This window comes from Typha angustifolia, chromosome 3 (genome assembly GCF_048772165.1).
Source record: "Typha angustifolia cultivar Huaian chromosome 3, ASM4877216v1, whole genome shotgun sequence".
NCBI classification, from domain to species: domain Eukaryota; kingdom Viridiplantae; phylum Streptophyta; class Magnoliopsida; order Poales; family Typhaceae; genus Typha; species Typha angustifolia.
Genome location: NC_133241.1, coordinates 5,266,716 through 5,287,453, shown reverse-complemented (window position 1 = coordinate 5,287,453; position 20,738 = coordinate 5,266,716). Strand labels below are relative to the sequence as shown.

At 34.0% G+C, this 20,738-nt stretch overlaps 1 protein-coding gene across 1 annotated transcript; it reads right to left on the bottom strand.

Moving 5' to 3' along the window:
• Window positions 1–979: 979 nt before the first annotated feature.
• On the bottom strand, window positions 980–8,980 carry LOC140758293 (uncharacterized). Its single transcript, XM_073094392.1, has 5 exons — window positions 8,452–8,980; window positions 3,987–4,023; window positions 3,643–3,879; window positions 3,501–3,548; window positions 980–1,674 (listed from the first exon to the last, which is right to left on the bottom strand). Exons 1-5 carry the CDS (start codon window positions 8,751–8,753, stop codon window positions 1,195–1,197), a joined length of 1,104 nt encoding a protein of 367 aa, XP_072950493.1. The 5' UTR covers window positions 8,754–8,980; the 3' UTR covers window positions 980–1,194.
• Window positions 8,981–20,738: the final 11,758 nt, after the last annotated feature.

Here is a 20,738-nt window from a genome sequence, read left to right as displayed (position 1 = left end):
TAATTTTGCTAATCAATTTTTAATAAAAATAGTATTATTAGAATGCTCTCGTCGTGATCTTTAAAATAAGCTTATATTAAATTATTTAAGTTATTTTAAATATTTTAATTTTATTTTATGTAATATAATTTTAATGTTTTTAATTAAAAAATAATGATTTGAAATCATTTCTAAAACTATTAAATATTAGAATTATTATAAAGATATCTATGAGAGTTTTCAAATCATATATTTTTTATTAAAAAATAATAATATTAATAGGACTTATTAAGTAATTTAAAATATTATATATATATATATATATTAATAAAATAATAAATATAGAGCCCACACCGGGCTCATGAAAGTTAGGCCATGGGAAAGATTTCCTACCACGATGTATAGACCCATACAAAATGAAAATTATCTTTAAGCCCCTTTGTCCAATTTGTAACCTGTAGGATGTGGAGCTCAGCCATGTTTTCATTTATATCTCTATGTCTAATGGCAAAATAATCAACAATTTTGATATTCTAGCTAGTTCTTAAGCACTACAGAGATGCCACTCTTTTACAGCAAATGGAGATTACAGTTACTTAGATTAGGAATAGCACCTGATCAATCATTTCAGACTTCCTATAAATCCATCAAGCTCTTAATTTGCAACAAAAGAATGTCCACTTATAAAGCAAAAGAATAGAGCACCAAAAAAAGAAAAAAGCTTCCTGCTGCTGCTGAAAAGGAAAGAGAGAGGAAAAATATTTTCTACAAGGTAGATAATAAGAAAAGCTTATCACAATATTGCGAACTGACCTTATTTCTCATTGAATACAAATCTCACACTTCTGAAGTTCTGAGTTAGCTATCTAAAATTCAAGTCCCTAGGTCTTAGAAATTATTACAACATAACATCACTGTAGTCGAAAGATACCAATCTAAAATATATCATCCAGAAACAAAATGCAGATTTGTTAAGGATAACAGAATTGGACTTCAAGAATAAAAGAAAATTCAGTATGCAAACGATTTTTCATGAAAGATGCCATTGAACTGTAACAAAGAAATACATTTGGTTGCCGATTAGCTTTCCCCCCTTTTGCGATGCCAACAGACTTTTATGTAACATCCACAAACAAAGTACATGATTAGCAAAGATAAATTAATGCACAAACCAATTACCCAAACATGACCAAGCTACTTATAAGGTCAAGAGTTTTACCCAGCCCATAGTCTTTCCAACCTGTCAACACTCTTTCGACCTCGGTCTAGCTGATCCATGTTCTTCCTGGACTTCTCAATGCAATCTACACTCCTCCTAGACTTCTCGATATGGTCGAATGAGAACTTTAGTTTGTCCAACTTCTCCACATTGCTGTATCTGTAATCATTACTTCTGAACTTCTCTATGCTAGGCCTTGATTTGTCTCTCCTATCTGTGCTCTTCCTCGATGGTTCAAAACAGTCAGTGCTCCTCCTAGAAGGTTCAAACCGGTCTGTGCTTTTCCTCCAAGCATTCCTGTGGGATGGTGATCTTTCGACTGTAGATATGAACTTCTTAAGATGTCTAATATATTCTGGAAAGAGTTCCAAGTCGCAATGCTTTCCTCCTTTAAGCCACAGTGGTTCGTATTTCTCCTTGCAAAGTTCCCAAAGCTGCTTACCATGCGACCAACTCACAACTTCATCTGAGGTTCCCTGTCGATAAAAACAGAAAAGGATGATTAGTGGTGTATCAAGTCATAAAACATTTTTGTGTCAAGGAAATCTGAAGATGGCCTATATGAAACCATAATGCATCAACCTTAAGTGCAGACACTGAGTTTCCAACTTTCCATTAACATTTACTAATTAAATCCAATATAATATATATCTAAGATTGCATTGTCTTATCATATACCTATTTGGAAATCCTTAATTTTGAAGTTGATACCATAATAAATGCATTATAAATATATGGGAGATGAATTTAATGTTCTCTAAGCAATAGTGACATGTTTGTATAGGTAAACTAATTGTAGGACATTAAAAAGGCATTCTGAACATAATACGCTCTGATCTAAGTATCAACTCTGCAACTACATAAGTATACAAATTCTCTCAAATCTCAAGAAATGTATCCATTGAACAGTCAAGTGCTAAATTGATAATAACACAACAGTAGTACAGTACTTGTTTTGCAATTCAGTTTGCAGATTTTCAAAGTTACTTGATTTTTGTATGGAAGTGTCTTTAGAAGATAATGAAAGGTATGGGTCATCAATTGGAGAAAATCATATAAAACATAAATTAAAAGTTCCATAGATATTTTATGTTTGCCAATTCTTAGTCATACTTATTTCCCCTCCTCTCTTTTAGTTTATCATATGATCGATCCTGCAAATTCTATTATCATTAACTAAGATCTTATATTTGATTAAATCTTGCTACATAATCAATGATGCTAGTAGATTATTCCCAAATGCAATAGTTTCTTAGATCACTAATTATGTACGCTGCGTTCTACAATATTCTATTCTTTTAATCTCAGTGAAATTAGCAAAAATTGTCCTATTGAAAATGCAAATCACAATCTTGTAAAATTCAATGCATCCCATGATTTACAACTCAAATTGTTCCTAACAACTTGATCCTGCTAAAAACCATCAAGATGGTTACTGGTAATTGTTTTCAAGTGTCTCAGATTATAGCAACCAAATTGTGACTTATAGAGACCCATCTTTCTCTTAGGAAACTGCAACAGAATAATATCAAAATATTTAATGAGCTTCATCTGATTGAAGCTATATGTTTCAAGTTGAAAGGCAAGGGGTGTTATTATTCCAACAGAGAGTCAAGCTAATGATTATGTAATAATACTGAAAATAACAGTCTTTTTTTTTCAGAGAGAAAAATAACATTTGGGTCATTGGAAATGAAAACGTGAATTCTATAACAAAGAGGTCACTCAGGTTTCATGAGGGAAACTAGGAATTTAAAGATATTAGGCAATAAGGCAAATGAATGAGACTACAAATAAAGTTGCAAAGTCAGCAGCTTATGTAAACACTTTTAGTTAGACAATCTGGAACATTGGAATGAAAATGAAGGTCATTTCATGAATCTAAAAGCAGCAAAGGTTAACAAAGAAGCTCCGATTTAATCAAATACATTTTGAGAGGAGACTATTGAACATAAACAGAAATTGGGTTTGAGACTTCAAAGCCACTAGATTTTGTCAAACGAGGAGGAAAATCATTAAGAATACATATTTATCAACAAATTGATCTTATAAAACAACTTTGCTTTACCAAAAATGTGAGCATTGGCACAAAATCATGCTACTTTATTTAGTAACTAGAAGCTTGCTTTATAGCATGAGATCATAACAAGCAAATACAATCTAACATCAATAAGTAACTTATAAAAAATGCTTAATTATCACTCATTAATAGTAATAACATATTCAAGTAATATTGCTCTTCTATTATTTTTCTTAGTATTATACCAAGAGGAACATAGAATGCTAGGATGGAGATACTTACATGGATTATCAGAACAGGACAATTGACTAGCGGGATTTTGTCGATATTCTGGGAAAAGGATAGAAACAAGAATTTAATAAAACCCTATGGGACAAGCAACAAGTAGAAGACATATGACTCAAAGTTAAAGAGAAGTCTTAACCTTGTAGATGTCAAACCAGTATGTGCGTTTCACAGGATACATGACTCTTAAGCCTGACAATATAGGACTATGCAAAACAACTGCTCGTAAGCGAGGCAAGCGTGTGGCCAGATCCACAGTTGGCCCACTTCCAACAGATTGACCATATAGGATAATCTCTTCTTCCTTAGCACCATAGTTCTCTATGAGGCACTTGTAAGCAGCCTCAATATCAGAATATGTGTTCTGTTCAGTTGGCTGAAAGTAGAAAGAGAAGATTTAGTTTATTACAATACAAGTAACACTCAACCAGTACATGACTGTAGAGTGGCACCAGAAATAGATCAGATAGAACTTCAACAAACCTTTCCAGATGATTGGCCATATCCAGAATAGTCATACCTGCATGGGGATGAAGAGTTCATCAAATTGCAAGCATACAACAAAAGTTAACCCTTAATATGTAAATTATGGTGTCTCCACATAGGGTAAGCAACACATATTGCAGAATTTATCTAGTCCACACCATATTTCTTGCAGGAAGAGTACTCATTTTTTATTATGCCTCATAAATATATAAACTTGGATGCTTTAGAGTCTGGTATGTTGCAGTTAAAACATCTATAAAGTTTACACAAGTAAATGCTACTGTAGAGAAATGGCTTTTTGTATAAGATCCTCTATGTCACAGTGCCTTACAGGAAACAAGGCGAGATTTTTCAGTTAAATGAACAAATATCAAACTTGGAAAATATAATAAAATTGAAAGCAAAGATCTTTGCCACTCAAGAATAAAACATATGACATTGTGAACATCAACCAGCTGCCCAGATCTACATTAGCATTATACGATCAAGCACTTACAAAGATGCATATATGATCAAACACTCCATTAGCATCACCATGAAACAATCATATTGCACTCTAATTCTTACATGCATCATCATCTTTAGTAAACTGACAAGATCACTTACAGAGTTACAGTTTGCATGGAGCCATGGATAATGTGACTTCAATTTAGACTATTCACAGTTCAAGCTCTCCTTTGTGATCCAAATTAATTCATGAAAGACGTATTGATTTGCATTGATTAAACTTAAGTATACTACCCACAAAGTTTAGATTCAATTAAAAAGTATGCATCTTGTCAAACAGGTTTTCATTTATCAAAACTTCCATCCAAGCTTAAGTAGTTCTCTTAATTGGCCTTCTCAAGGAGTCCAAGGGAATTTAGTCCTTCTATGACATTTTATGCCTAAACAACTGCACTTCGTTACTTATAACAAAGTATAAGATTATCTCTTGCACCCTCACAATATGATTTCCTATCCTCATCCTGAAGAACAAAACCTCGTCAGTTATATCATTTGTCATCTTATCAAAAGGACATGTCTTGCATAAGATTGACTCCATCAATTTAACATTCTTTCCAATTGTCAAAACACAAAGCATAAGTAACATACTAATTATAGATTTTTCATGATGTCATTAATTTCTGAGTCTTTATTCAATCAAAACATGTTACGGTCCAACCATATGGGTTAAGTCAAGTTAAGTTGAGTTGAGTCAATTTAGTTAGTTAACTTTATCTTATTATTTTAAAATTTAAATAAACCGGATAATCCGCTAAGATTTTTACTCCTATAAATAGGAGTAGACATGTGTTGATTAAAATCATTGAATAAATTTGAATTTAGCAAAATTATTCTTTTTATCTTTATTTTTCATATAGTCATTAGGTTGCCATTATCTTTCTAAGAGTATATCATAATTGTAGATGTAGAAGCATTTCGATCTTTTAAACCCTAGCCACTATCTTCTTCTAGCAGCCACCCTACTTTACGGCCATCCACCACCACCATCTTTGGTCGTCTGCCGCCCTCCGACGACCGCGTCAACGTCGAATATTGACCTTGCTCCAGTCTTTTATTTATATCTTTTCATTCTGACCTCCGATTTAGGTGAAACTAAAACCATTAGAATTCTAACTCATGAGATTACTACCACCTAAACTTTTATAATTTTCTTATGTTCAAATCGATTCAGATCCGATTCGTAACAATCAAAAGGACATGTTTTGCATAATATTGACTCCATCAATTTAACATTTCTTTCACATTGTCACAACACTTAGCAGCAGTAATATACTAAGTATAGATTTTCCATGATGTCATTAATTTTTGAGTTTTCATTCAATCAAAAGATTGTTTAAATGTCATGAAAATCTGCTGGAGGTAAGCTTGTCATCAGAAGAAAAGATGGATCCTTAGTGAGCTAAATTATGGAGAAAGAGGAATGCTTTGCCTCAACATATAGGTCAACTAATACACTAATACACTTCTTACCCTATATAAGGAAAATGCTAAAGATTAACGACACTTACGGCAAGTCATAGACATCCTAACTGATAAGAGCATGCTGTCCTTAACCAAATAATGTAAATTGTCTACTCCCTCACATCTACAGGGAACTACTTATCAGTACAAAGATTTGGCAGCTCATATTACATATCAAAACCAACTCAATGATGACATAGGATATTCAACTTAGAGCAATTAACTCTTTTTGATTATGGATTCTAAACTAACAATAGTGAACAAAATTGAGGAACAGTCAGAAGCAACTGTATTGGCGGAAATTGATTTTCTGATAAATTGATTTATGTTTTCAGCTGTTAAATGCACCTTGCATGTGAAGGTGCCTTTTATGCTGATTCCAACCTCAAAGGGGAAATGATTAATTAGTTCTATTTATTACAACTGACCAAATAGTGGCTGATGCTTCAGAAGATGTCCATGGAAACCACCAAAGTACATCTACTTCTGTGTCATCATAAATATGTATTACATGCTTCCAGTTTTATAGTTTATATCAGCTTTTCTAATATCTGGTTCAATATGAATCTCCACTTTTTGGATTTAAATAATTTACTGACTTACCATTTTGTTTATTACTGCCTTTTCATTATTAATACAATGCTTTATGAGACCATTTGTTCATTGACCAAACTTAGACATACGTGCCAGAGCTTAGGTACTCATGGCATTCTAGCTAGCCTATTGCTGCTTATTGTTTTTGGTGAATTCAAATGACAAAAATGCAAAGCAAGTTAGTGTGAAACAGTCTACATGTTTTGGATCCTCCAAATCCTTCTTAGAACCTAACTGCACCAAATGCTGCAAGAAGAGGATGACAAAATTGAAATCAAATAACTGTAAAGGATATTTTTTTCATTATTTCTGAATGGCTCATTAGTTCCAGTTGGCATAAAGAAAACAGATAATCAAAGTGCAAAAGTTAAATGTTTAATAAAATCTCAAAAAGTTTAATCAATAGAATGAAATTTCTGGCTTATTGCATGATCCATAGCCTGATTGCAGCAAAGCAACTGGAGAAGTATGCAGATACTAAATCAATAGTATCAATCTTACCAAATGCATTTATATATATTCCATGATAGAGTTTGATTCTCAGAGCCTTTGCAGGAAGTTAACAAAGGTTGTCTCTATACCAGATTAAAAGGTGAACTGTCTGCAAGTTATGCATGTAATATGTACAATCTACCTTGAAATGTACGCACCTATCTTAACCAGACATAACCCACCTTGCACCCACATAGTCACTCTACAGGTTTATCGGTCCTGCTAGGCAGGATGCCATAAAAATCAAGATGACCCTGGCACAAAGCTCATCATGTGCATAACAATGCAAATACTCTCGAGCAACTTAATTTACACGCAACTTAAGCATCGGTAAGTTTCTTCATGATTGCCAACTTTTGAGTACTTCTAAATCAGTATTTTCATGATTGGAAGATCATTGCTAAATCCACCAAGATCTAGAAAAACCCAAAACTGACAAACAGCTAACAATTTGACAGTTAAGAGTACCTTCACAGAAATAACTAATTACCATCAAGAGCTGGCGATAATGAAGAAATCAACCAAATGAAATTAAGAGAACCAACTTGCAAATCAGTTTAACAGCCGCAGACACCAATTGTGAACAGCCAAATGCAGCAGGCATTCAACTCCTCCTTACAGGAACAAGAAAGCAATCACACAGGGGATAAAGATGGAAGCAAATAGATTACGACTTAACGGATAACAAATCTACATTGATGAGCTCCAAAGCTCCACTTTTATCCAACCAATTCCAGCAAAAGCAATCTCTAAGAACATTTCAGCTATAGATCCAAAACATACAGAGATATTATTCGAACATCAACTACCCACTTAGAATACTATAATCCACATTTACGTAGAGATATGAAAAAGAAAGCAAAATGTGCATATATACTCCATAAAACTGAAATCCGACTGCAGATCCACAGCAAGTAAGTCCACTGTCTGATCAAGAAACGCTTTTTAACAACACCTAAATGCTCAAATAAAGACCAACATGAGATTCCACCCAAAAACTCCAAATTCCCTAAGACAGGAAAAATAAAAATTAAACAACTAAAACAACGAACTAGAGCAATCAGAAGCTTCTCCCAAACCAACCCTTTTCAGCACAAATGTCAAAGCAAAGAATTACCTCAAATTTCACCCAGAGCTCCAAATTCGCCCAAAACAGAGAAACTCGACAGATTAAACGACAAGGTACAGCGAGAAACAACTTTGAACAAAATTCAAATGCCGAAACAAAGAATTACATCAAACTTCATCAAAAACTCCAAATTCGCCCAAATAGAAGGAACCAGACAACTTAACAAACAAATTCTACCAACTAAAAGATTCTCCTACTCTGATATTCTCAAATTCCTACTCAAAACGCCGAAAGAACAGCCAAAAAGAACAAGAGAGGGAAAGGAGAGGAAGCAAGTACCCCAAGAGGTTGACCCGGAGGTGGACGCTGAGCTCGAGGAAGAGCTCGTACATCTGGCCGAGATCGGCGGCGTTGCCGTGGGAGTAAAGCAGGGTCGACGCCGCCATGGGGTTTCGGACGTACATGGCGACGATCTCCGTCCCCCGCCGCGTCGGCAGCCGCAGAATCTCGACGTTCTCGCGGTGCGGGAAGCGGCTGAGCGTCACGAGGCCCGTCGCCTCCTCCGTGACGAGCTCGTACGACGGGGGATTCGGCGGGAAGAAGGCCATCTTCGCCGCCATTGATGACGTCACCCCTCCCATCTCCCCCCCTCCTCCTCCCTCCCCACCTCAACTCTTCCTCTCCCTCTCTCTCTCTCTCTCCAGTTTCTCTCTCTACTCTCTTACTGTTTGAGAGAGCGAGAGAGATAGAGTACGGCGGACAGATACCAGAAATGGGAAGATGGATATGGAGGATCGATTCGTGGCTTCTTCTTCGTCTTCTTCTCTCTCTCTCTCTTGTTGCTGTAGAGTACTTTAATTTTGATGCAGAACTTTTATTTTCCGAAGGAAAAGAGGAGATAGAGTGATGGAGGAAAAGAAGTAAAGGTCTATTATGCCCTCATCTTTATATTCTATTAGGAGATTTTTTTTTTCTTTTTTTTTTGGTCCTTTTTCTTTTCTTTTTCTTCTTTAGCTTTGGAAAGGAAAAAGTGAGTTGAGTGCTTGGGGTGATTAGAAGTTAAAAAAAATACAAATAGAAAGAAGTTAATAATTGAGTTTGGGAACTTGGGATTTAGCTCTTCAATGCCCTAAACTAAACTGGTGTATGCTTTCATGTGCCCCTGAGCCCTAAGTAGAAGCCAATTCATTCAAATTTTATACAATTCTAGCTTTTTTATATTCTCTTTTCTTAAGTTTGACTAGGGTCGTCGGATACATGCAATCGACGTATTAATGAACATCTTATAAATTCAAACTCCCCCAAACAAGTTAGCTGTCTATAAAAAGGACAATTTTGTGACTGCAACTAGGTCTTTGAATTGAACAGGTGCGGGGTTGGCTAGCACCAAATTGCTATATGAAAGCAACTACTCTTATAAGATCTTTGGTCATAAGATATTTGACATGACATAGATTAATATATAATTATTCTTTGTATCGAATGCTAGTATATCTACATCTTAGTTCATAAGCAGCAGTGAGAAGAAATTAGGGATTCAATATGAGTGGGGCTCCTATCTGACACACTTTTCACGATTATGGTCATATGCATTTCATATTTACCGTGATCATGATCATCAGATACATATTATCGACAAATAGTATATTTCGACGGAGTCCATACTGAAATAGTTAAAGAGACTCCATCAAATAATGTCAATGTCATAAAAGTGCAAAGTGATTGTTAAACTTTGCTTGGTAATCAATCAAAATCTCTATAATTTTACTATAAAGGTGATGACCATTAATATAAAAAGGATCAGGCCCAACATTTGAAAGTTCAAAGCTAACCTTTCTAGTTCTAATTGTCAAATCTATTCTTCAAAAGAGAATTTTTTAACTAATTTCCAACAACTCTAACCTACTCCACCATTAAATTCATTAATTTTTGAGCTCACAACCCACAGGAGAACTAGTTTTATGAGAAATTAATTTAGTTTTACATTGCGTTACAGCTGTTACATCTTAACACCCTCGAGAAAAAAAACAATTGAAAACGTGTGATAGGATGCTCGCCACGTGTCAAGAAATCCTGTATTTAACAGGTGGGCCCCGACTCTAAGTATTGCATGAGTCTTTTGTTATTTGTAGCGTCCTAAATACAAATTAATGAGTATGATGTTTTAAAAATAAATTTATAATTGATAATTATTTATTACATTAAATAGTCGGAGCGTATAAAAAATAATTTTAAATGGATTTTTTTTTCTGTAATTTAGTTATATTTAAATATATTATTTATGTATTTTACTTGATAATAACAAAATATTCATATATAATTAAATTATTAAAAGAAAAACCCATTTGAAAGGTGTAGGGTAAGGCGTCATGATCTGATCTAATCATGACCATCTGATTAAAGATTAGCGTGTGCGTGTTTGTGTTTCCTGTGGGGATTATTACAACATCAGTACTCAATTGCTCTCTGTCCTCTGAGCACTTTCCATGGCACGTGCACTGCTCCTGCTTTATTTCTTTCTGAGCCAAGGGGGGGGGGGAGGAGACGAGGAGCGGAGGGACACGTGTACGGCCCCACGTGGGGGGAGAGAGATGCCTCGGGATCTGGGACCACTAGCGCAGCATGTGGTCTGTGGTGGCCCACAACGGGAGCTTTTCTTTCTCTTCTTTTTTGTTGCTTTTATAGGATTAAATAAATAAAAAAAACCTTAATTTTTTTTTTTATTTTACTTATTTTGAGGTGACCTCGAGCCTTGACCTCCTCTTTGGATTATATTAAAAGTGGGGAGGAGAGGAACGAATTTTTATGTGGCTAAGGTTTGTCTTCGCAAGCTAGCAAATATCGGAAATCGCGTTTATTATCAATTTCTAAGTGGATTGGTTGGTACCTCATTTAGTAGATGTACAGATAATGCTTAGATAGCTTCTATCCAAAATCCAAATTCTTTTTACCGATCACACCTTGTATTTTATTTATTTTATGATTCACATCCCATTTTAAAGATTTTATAATTTGATCCTTCGTTTTCGTTTATAATTCTCATTTAACACGTAACATTATTTTAGTTAACTAATATCAAATAAATTACTAAAATACCTCTACTATTTTTTTATATCTTTGATATCCCTCCACTGTCTTTCCTACCTGCCTTCGCCACCGTCGTTGTCATCGTAGTTGTCGTCGCCACCACCTTTCCTCATCTTCTCCTCTCCCCCACCTCCTTCTCCTTATTTTCTTCTTCTTTTTTGGGAGAGAAAAATAGGATGAAGAAGATAAAGATAATTTAGGTATTTACAAATTATTTTATATATTATAATATAATATTTATTTTCTAATATCATCTAAGTTAATCCAAAGTATTAAATCAGAATTATAGAAAAAAAGGAGTCAGATTACAAAATCATTAAAGACGAAGTGTGAATTATAAAATATATAAAATATAGGGTGTGATTTGTAGAAGTCCCAATTTACATATGTATCCTTCTAAAACTTTTATTTATGTATATATCCAGTAAGTTTTTGTTTCTATTTTCCAAAAAAGTTGATAGACTAAATATTTATTTAGTCTCAAATAATATTTAAATAAAATGGGAAAAAAAGATAGAACATGCCCCTCACGGAAAGTATCAAGAAAATAGCAATACATACACTCATACAAAAAGAAAGCAAAGGATAATTGGTGACGATCCTAAAATTAAACCTCCCACTTGGCTAATATAGGCAACACCACAGATAATGACAACAAGAGATAAGTCGAAAGAAATGCAGGGCTAAGTGAGTTAGCGTCTCATAGCTCCGTGAAGCTTGCAAAGTCAAACTCTCAAGGACCTAACACTATAACCCGCCAAAAAACTAAAATATGCAAACCCATAGCAACAACCATAACAAATAACACCACAACATACAACAAACAATAGCAATCAACAATAAGCCCCAGCCAACAACCTACATACCTAACAACAAAACAACAGTCAAAATAAAAATAATATTACGGAGGAAGATGATATAGTTAGTGGTGGAGGGGCCAAGGGAGACAGCAAAGGGTAGTGACTGAGTCAGAAAGCCAGCAGCAACTGCATCGGCAGCAATAACAATGACTAAGATAGAAACGATATGGATGAGAGAAAAGGGAACAACGAGCGAGAGAGAAGCAAAAGATAAGGAGAGAGAGTTATCAACATTTAAGAAAGAGAAGAAAGAGAAAAAAAAATGAAGAATAAATAGAGAGAAAAAGCCTCTCATGGGAGACGAGGGAAACTCTCCCCTCCACCTAGCCAGGGGAGGGGAGGAGAGGAAAGCCGTCGGTGACAACAGAAAAAAACTCTCAGTAGAGGATAGGAAAAGGAGCAAGCCCAAACTGAGAGCTAGAGCTTGCTCGTATATATATATATATATATATATATATCCTTTAAATAGATAATAATATATATACCTCTCAAAACACAATTCTATATAATTATACACCATTCATGGGAGCTTAATTGTACCGGACTTTTGTATTTATACCTTCGATTTATTTTATTTTGCATGTATACTATTTTAGAGTTAATTAATAATTAAATTTAAATTTAATTACACTTTGACCCATCAACTATAAATGATTTTCTATTTTTACCCCTATCTCTTTTCCTCCACATTGAGCCCCTCAACTTTTCAAAATGTTCAAATAGGTCATTCTATGGATTTATCATTAAAGTTTCCAACAAAAATTAATCACATGTTTAACACATGACCTATCATTAACCAAAATATCCACTTCAACCTCTTGGGTTTTTCCTTTTTCTTCTCCTTTTTCTCACATCCCAATCCTAGATATAAATTTCGCTATTATAATCATCATCGTTAATCTATCTAATTCCCTTATCTTCTCCTTTTAACAACTCTTCTAATTCTTTTTCTGCATCTCTCAAACCGCGATCTTAAATATAAATCTCATTATCATCACCATCACCGTCACTACTCGTAATTAAGATCATTTTCGCACTTGATATAGACCTTATATCCTAATCCTTTCTTTCTTCTTCAACCTTCCATCTTTTTCTCAAATCCTAATGCTAAGCATAGCAAATACTGCCACCACTACTAATCAAATTGCACATAAATATTCTATGGGCATAATAATCATTTCCTAGCTTTTGTACACTGTGGAGGGTGCCATGATTTTAAATAATTGAGACGGTCAAGCTGTAGAGAAAGTTTGTAAAGATAATTAGATCAGGGGAAAGTTTCCAAGGTCAAAGTATAATTGACCCTATATTATAAACAATTTCAGATTTTTTTTTTCTAATTTCCTACCTTTCTCTTAATTAAAGGGTAAATTTTTATCTTCTTTTTTTCTGACAAATTAATAAGACGTAAAATTATATTTATGAAAAAATAACCAAAAGGGTAATTATGTAAAAGAACATATTTTAAAGGGTATATAGGTGAATATAAGTTTTAGAGGAGTATGCATGCAAAAAAAGAAACCCATATATTATGAAAGATATAGATAGCTACTGGGTGCCCAACTTGCCAAGAGGGCAAATAGAAGACCCTTTGGCTTTTTCACACTGTGGGACTAAAAAATAAAAGAGAGAGAGAGAGAGAGAGAGAGATGGAGAGGGGTTGAGTTTTCACATACATCCATTCCACCAGCAGTTTCCTTCCCTTTGAGGTAGAGGTTGAGAGAGGCGCTAATTGAAATAAACAAGTGGGCCATTTGACTTTGCGGTGGAGGGGATGCACAGTGGGGGTGCTGTTCAAAGATCTCGGAATATATATGACATTCCCGGAACAGCAGATGGGGAGGGTCGACGCCTTCCATGGAGTCTTTGCTCTTTGGAAGAAGATGGACGCATGGAGCCTACTGTAGGATCCAAAGGGTGTTCTTTTTTTTCTTTTTCTTTTTCTTTTTTTTTTTCTAGAGAAATTTTTATATAACACCTCATATTTTATATATTCTTTTTGTCGGATGCCACAGTGTTTTATTTCTAGGGTTAATAATCCAATCGGATTGTGGGGTTCTCGTCAAGTTGGATTCAAATTAGATCGGATCAACGTCACGCTAGCATAAATACAACTTGATTATTAAAATGACGGATTGTGTACACAATGATACTATTTGTATAATCTATTTAATGGCGGATTGTGTACACAATGATACAATTAATACAACACTATTAGAAAACTAAAATTGTTGTTCCATTACCCATCACTAGGAATTCTCAATGAAGTCAATTATATATTAGATATATCCAAAATTTTCACCAATTTATTGCGAAGGCTAAATTATGTCGTGAATTACAACATGAATAAAATAGAAATCATAGGCATAATTACAAACATTCACTTAGTGTAGCCAATAGGAATTATAGTTAAGAGCAATGCCAAATTCATTGATCTAGTTGGATCATAGTATCCAACATTGTATAAATATATAATATAATTATAAATTATATACTGTCATATATGATTGTCTTACTAAAGTGATTAATTTAGATTAAATGTTATTTGATGATCTATATATTTATTAGGGTGTGGTTCATAAATGTGTAGACCTATTTAGGCAAAATTATAGTTATTGATGGACTGATTATGAGATTTGCAAATAAGGGGAGCCAACTTTCAGAATCTCACGAGTCTATTATTTAAATGGATAGGTTCCTAAGGTACAAGATAGTGAAAAAATAGAATCTAAAAGGTTATTAAAATATATATAGATTTGTTGCCCTCTCTATTTTAATATTATCTAAGAGAGAGAGAGAGAGAGGAGATATTCATGAAGAAAATTAGAGATAATTTCTCAAGGACAAAATCTCGAAGCATTAGAAGATCTATTCTAGTAGTTTGAAAAGAAGGGCTTCTTGCCATTAGAGACAAGTCATGTGCTCATGAAGGCGGTCAGTGATTTTTCAAGAGATTGGATTAATCCATAGGAACTTCCATGGATTCAAGCATAAAGTTTCGCACTCAAGTAATTTAAGATTCGAATATACTTTGACATAGATTGGTCCTTAGGTTTAGGTGGGGAATTGTTTTTTCTTCTTCGGAGTGTAAGTGTTTAACCCCAAGAAGTGGTATTAGAGCCTCCTATGCTAATGGGTAGGTCTTTCTTGATCTTAAAAGAATTAGGATTATTTGTCAATTTTTTATCGAATTATTGGTTAAAGTTTCTTGATGAATCTTAATAGAATTGTCTTGAATTTAAAGTCTTGAAAACACAAATTAAAGAGTTGATTTCATTCTCATATTGCATGTTTCGTGGGTGCATTCAAATGCAGCCTGAGTGTGTTCGAACGCAATCATTTATCTTGTGTTCGAGCGTAAAAAAACACCCTTCTATATATGTGAACGTGCTTTAGGCAGACGCCTACAGGCTGTAGTCGAATGCGGTTCAAATGCCTACATATTGTGTTCAAACATGGTGCGAACGTACTGTGAACGTAGTAATTTGTGTAAACTGTAGTTATTATGATACAATTTTATATATGTTTTAAGATTAAGCTATAAGTTATTATTCTTATAAAGACATTTAGATTATATATGTATCTTAAATTAAATTGATTGAGTCATAATATCACCAAAGTGACCTCTTTTGACAAGGTTAATTTTTGTTCATTGTACAAAATGTATTAGGTGTGCATTCAATAAGTGCAAATACCAATTGGCCCAAAGGAAGGTTAATGCTTATTAAAGTTGGATGTGCAATTTAGTGATAGTAAAGTGTAGTGATGATTATTATGTTTAACAATATCAATAATGTCGGCTTAAAGGAAGGCATGTTGATCGATATGTTATTGAATAATCAATACTCTATTATTGTGCCAAAGTATCATAAGAAATTAATTTATTATCCTAAGGTGATCAATTAATGGAAATTGATACCTTGATGAAAATGGTTTAGTTTAGCCTTTATTTAAATTTAACTTATAAAATTATGGATTTTTCAATTAAATTGTGTTGTTTTGTGCGTTTATTATTTGTTTGCTATTCAACTAGCATTGCTACAGATCTAAATAATATACCTATATCATAGAAAGATAACTTAATGATAGTTCTTGGTATAATGGATGTAGACCTTGCATTAAAGATTGTCTCTCCCACTGTTACAAACTCGAGTACTTCCGAAGAAAAAAAGAAAAAGAAAAAGTGGGAGATATCAAATCGCATGTTTCTCATGATAATGAAGTAGTCTATACTCGAGGCATTTTGGAGCGCAATTTCAGATTCGATTGCTATCGTTAAGAAATTTTTTGAGTACATTGAGAAGATATTTGTTAGGAATGAAAAGTTTGAGAATAGTACACTCCTAACAAAACTCGTCCCAATGAAGTATAAAGAAAAAGAAAACATAAGAGAGTATATCATAGTAGAAAGATAATTACACTGTCTTGTTTGGAGATCAAACTAAGATGATAATAGAAAAATATGTGTGAGGTAGGATTATAGATTTAGCAGTATCCAATGACGTAGATCAGGGCATTCTTTGAGCTATGGGCTCTTTCTCACAGTATGCAATGCATTTGCTATGTGTAATAATTCGACTACAAGTAATAATTCTACTGTGTGCAATGATTTACTAAAGTAGTGATGATGATGATGATGATGATGATGATGATGATGATGATGATGATGGGATATGAACCTACGATTGAGATCTTTAGTTTGATGACTATTAACAACTGATCACATGCAGCGTTGCCAAGCATGTACGAGCAATATTACCGCTAGATAACTATTCTTCTTCGTTGTTATATTTGCTATGTGAGTTATGACATCACACATTGTGAGTTATCATGATGATATGAGTAGTTGTTCTAAGTTATGATGTTATTATGCAATTCTATGATTTATGACTAAATGAAAGTAAATTGTAAACTTCATTATACAAACTTACCTTGATATGTTGATAAGTATGGACATGCATTACATTGGTCATAGACTATTATTAGATTACACTTGCTAGGCCGTGTGCTCACTATTTTTTTAGTGAAAATATTTCAGAATTAGATATGGAGAGTGTGGATATTAAGGAGGACCATATTATTTTTCTTATTAAAGTTGCTTGTTATATTTTTCTTACTAGTTGAATTTTAGCCCGTACGAGGGTTTTTATATTTTAGGTTTGTATATGGACATGTATTTCTAAAGGTTGGTTAAGGTCAGTGATATTTATAATTTTGGATTATTTGCTTGGATTGTTATAGTATTTTAGATTTATTTTAGATACTTTGTGAGAATATACACTGACAAGTCATATAAGAGTCATGTGAGTTTTTTCACGTGAAAAACAAATAATTTTTGGAGGTGGATGTTTTACGAACGCAATTAAACTAAACATAAACCTAGTTAAGAGGTAGGCTATCATATTAGGTTATTAGATCCAATTAATTTTTGTTCACCCCTACTTCTTTCTCCTTATAATTATTTATTAACATGATGCATCCCTAACCCTAAGGTAAGGACTGCACATCTTATTATCTATCATCTATTTACGTATAGTTTTAGGAGTCGCATATAAGGGGATATGCAAAAGTTATGATATATAATATTGTTAGTCAGTTACATAATAACTTATTATGCTGGATCAATTGATTATCTAACATCATTTATATGGAAATTATTAATACAATAAGATTCAGGCCAAGTTGAGTCAATTCAAATTAATTTTAAATAAATACAAATATGATTCGTTAATAAATAGATTTCACGAGTAATCGATTTGATAAATTTTACATTTAAATAGATTCTTATGAGTTCTTTGTGGTCATAAAATGTACTTCATAAATTAGTTAAAACAACCCAATCCTTTTAAAACTTTGGGCTCGTGTTAGATCAAAATGCGTCATCCTTAATCATATGTTTAGTCTTAACTAGAAACTACTAAGGGCCTATTAGTTGGAGTATTTAAAAACGGGTCGTCTCTAGATACAACATCTAGCTTAATAAGCATTGTTTTGTTTGTTGTATTGATACAACGTCTCTACCTACATCATTGTATTTTGACATACACTCATAATACACCATATAAATATGGTTTCAAACATGCTTACAAACACACTAATTTAGATACCTAACCCATGATAATTGTATGCTAAACTCATAAAACGGTTGTTAAATCTCTTACCTCTCTCTAAACTGACAAATGCATCAACCAGCTAATTAATGATTTTGGATCTCTAAATATAACATCTATAATATCTACAAATGGATGCATGTATTTTCTAATACATATACATTTCTAATATACAAGGAACCAAATGAACCCTAGCTAGAATAATTCATTTATTATAAGAGATTTGAGAAGAGATGTCTTGTCTTAGAGAGGTTCTAAATAGAGTTTTGATAAGATGCCAAACTATTAGATTGGTGAGATATCATCCATCTATTTTATTTTTTCATCCTAAAGAGAATTGTTCTATGATTCCTTTCAGACTGCATTAAGGAGAGGATTAATAAATATATCACAATGGAGGTTGCTATTGTAGAGAAAATTATGGGAATTAAGAAAAGGGGGACATGATTGATAGAGGTTAGGAGGAAGGAATGAGAGAGTAGTGTAGTATATATATGGGAAAGAAGGCCGGTAAGGCTAATCTCGGCATAAATAAGAGCCAAAATAGTTTTGAAATATTCAACTAACTATTCTACATGGAAAAAACAAACAATAAACTAAGGGAAGGGTTATTTTGAAAAATTAATTTAAATAATTCATGGGTCTTAGTAACATCTTTCTTTTCTTTGAGAGGTGTAAGTGGCACTGTATTATATTTCAGCGGTGTAAGTGTAATTTAGTTTTACACTTATTATTATGAAATTAAGAAATATCCAACATAAGGTATCCATTAAGAGTCAAGTAAAATTGCAATACACTATTTGAAAGGTTTTAAGAACCCAAAACTATGTTTGATGCTGTATTAGATAATTAGTTGACCAAAAAGCCTAAATTATTAGATAATAAATTAATAATATAACATACCTTTAAGAGCTATTTACTTACAGAATTTCCACATTACTTGGTTACCACTACACTCACAATACAATTATCGTATAGATACTAGTTAGATTTTGCTGTTTGAAGTCGGAGAGGGAAGAGAAAATATTGAGTGTTTTGTTTTTGCTATACTAGGGTTTTGATTTCTTAAGTGCTAACTGCCAACTCTACACCTACTCATTCACTTCTCCCTCTAGGATAATGTTCGTGGTGTGATATTGGATGTCTTGAAAGGGACGAATCTGGCTGATGAAATGCTAGGAATTTAGGTCCAAGTGGTCCGGTAATCCTTGCGAACTTGAAGCGTAAACATGAAAACGGGAGACCATTCCAAGCCATATCATTGACATGATCATTGTAAAGTGTTGAAGTTGATGAGGACTTATTGATGAATAGTCGTGATAAATAGCAGTTTGGTCTATGTGGCAAGTTCCTAGGTAAGCCCTTTTTTGTTGATATGTTATGTGGTACTTTGGCCAAGATATGATCATTGTCAAGGCTGTTCTTGACATTCAACATGCAAGCAGGTTTTTATTTGTTTCGGTTGGATTTAGAGGATAACATGATATGGGTTATAGCTGAAGTGCCAAACTTTCGGGCTTCCACTAAAGTGATCAAATATGCACTTATTTGAGGTGTATCTTTTTAACTTGTCATTAGTATATTGAAAGTTGGACTTCTTAACTAGTATAATGTTGGGGGAATCCTTACGGGTAGATGACACATAGTGTCTAGAGCTCGGAGTCGATACACTCTTATGTGCATTGATCTTGTTCTATCCAAACCTCTGAAGTAGGATTTACTGGTAGGGATTGGGCATAACAAGGTTAATGCTAAGTTTATTTGTGAGGATTTATTGAAGTTCTGCTTTGCTTGTGGGTGAATTGGCCATAGGTTGTCGAATTGGCCCTGATCCTCCTAAGAGAAAAGCTCTAGTTGATCTTTCCTATGGTTAAGGGAAGTCAACATTGGCCTGAAATTAGTGACAGTATTGTTCTTACTATCTTGCAAGGACAAACATTGGTAGAGGTCGCAAACAAGGCTGAGCACTTGTTTGGCTTGTGGCTCTTTGTGTGGTGTGAGACAACTAACATTATGGCAAAGGTAGAATGAGTGGCCCGATCCGTGGTAATGACTTCAATGGCGTTGGCCATGGTGGTTGGCCTATTACTTGCAAGTCTAACTTCGTTCCTGGCTTACGACCTAAGACAAACTATGTCCCAGGGTTCCAAGTACCAAGAAAGAGGCCCAAGTTGGTCAAGCTCAAGCTCAAGCTCAAGCCGAGCTTGAGCCTAGAGATGGCTAGCCAATTTCAATTGCTGAATCAATTAGTAAGAGTGGTTAAGCAAACCTAGTAAGACACATTGTGCTAACCATGTAGAGGCATGTGATAAAGAAGTGGAAATGATTGCTTTAACAAGTGACCTAGATGGGTCAGTCCCATCATCCTCTAAGGGCCTTTTTTGTGAGGAGGGCTCTTCAAGTTCAGTGCAATCACATGATCCTAGCTATGTGGCTAAGCCCAAAACTATTACTTGTCCCTGGAGCCCTGCAAACATGATGGAGATACAGGTAAAGCACTTATTGCCTCTTGACTCTGTCTCAAAGTATGGGTGCATTGATGACACTAATCAAGCCTTTATGGCATGTC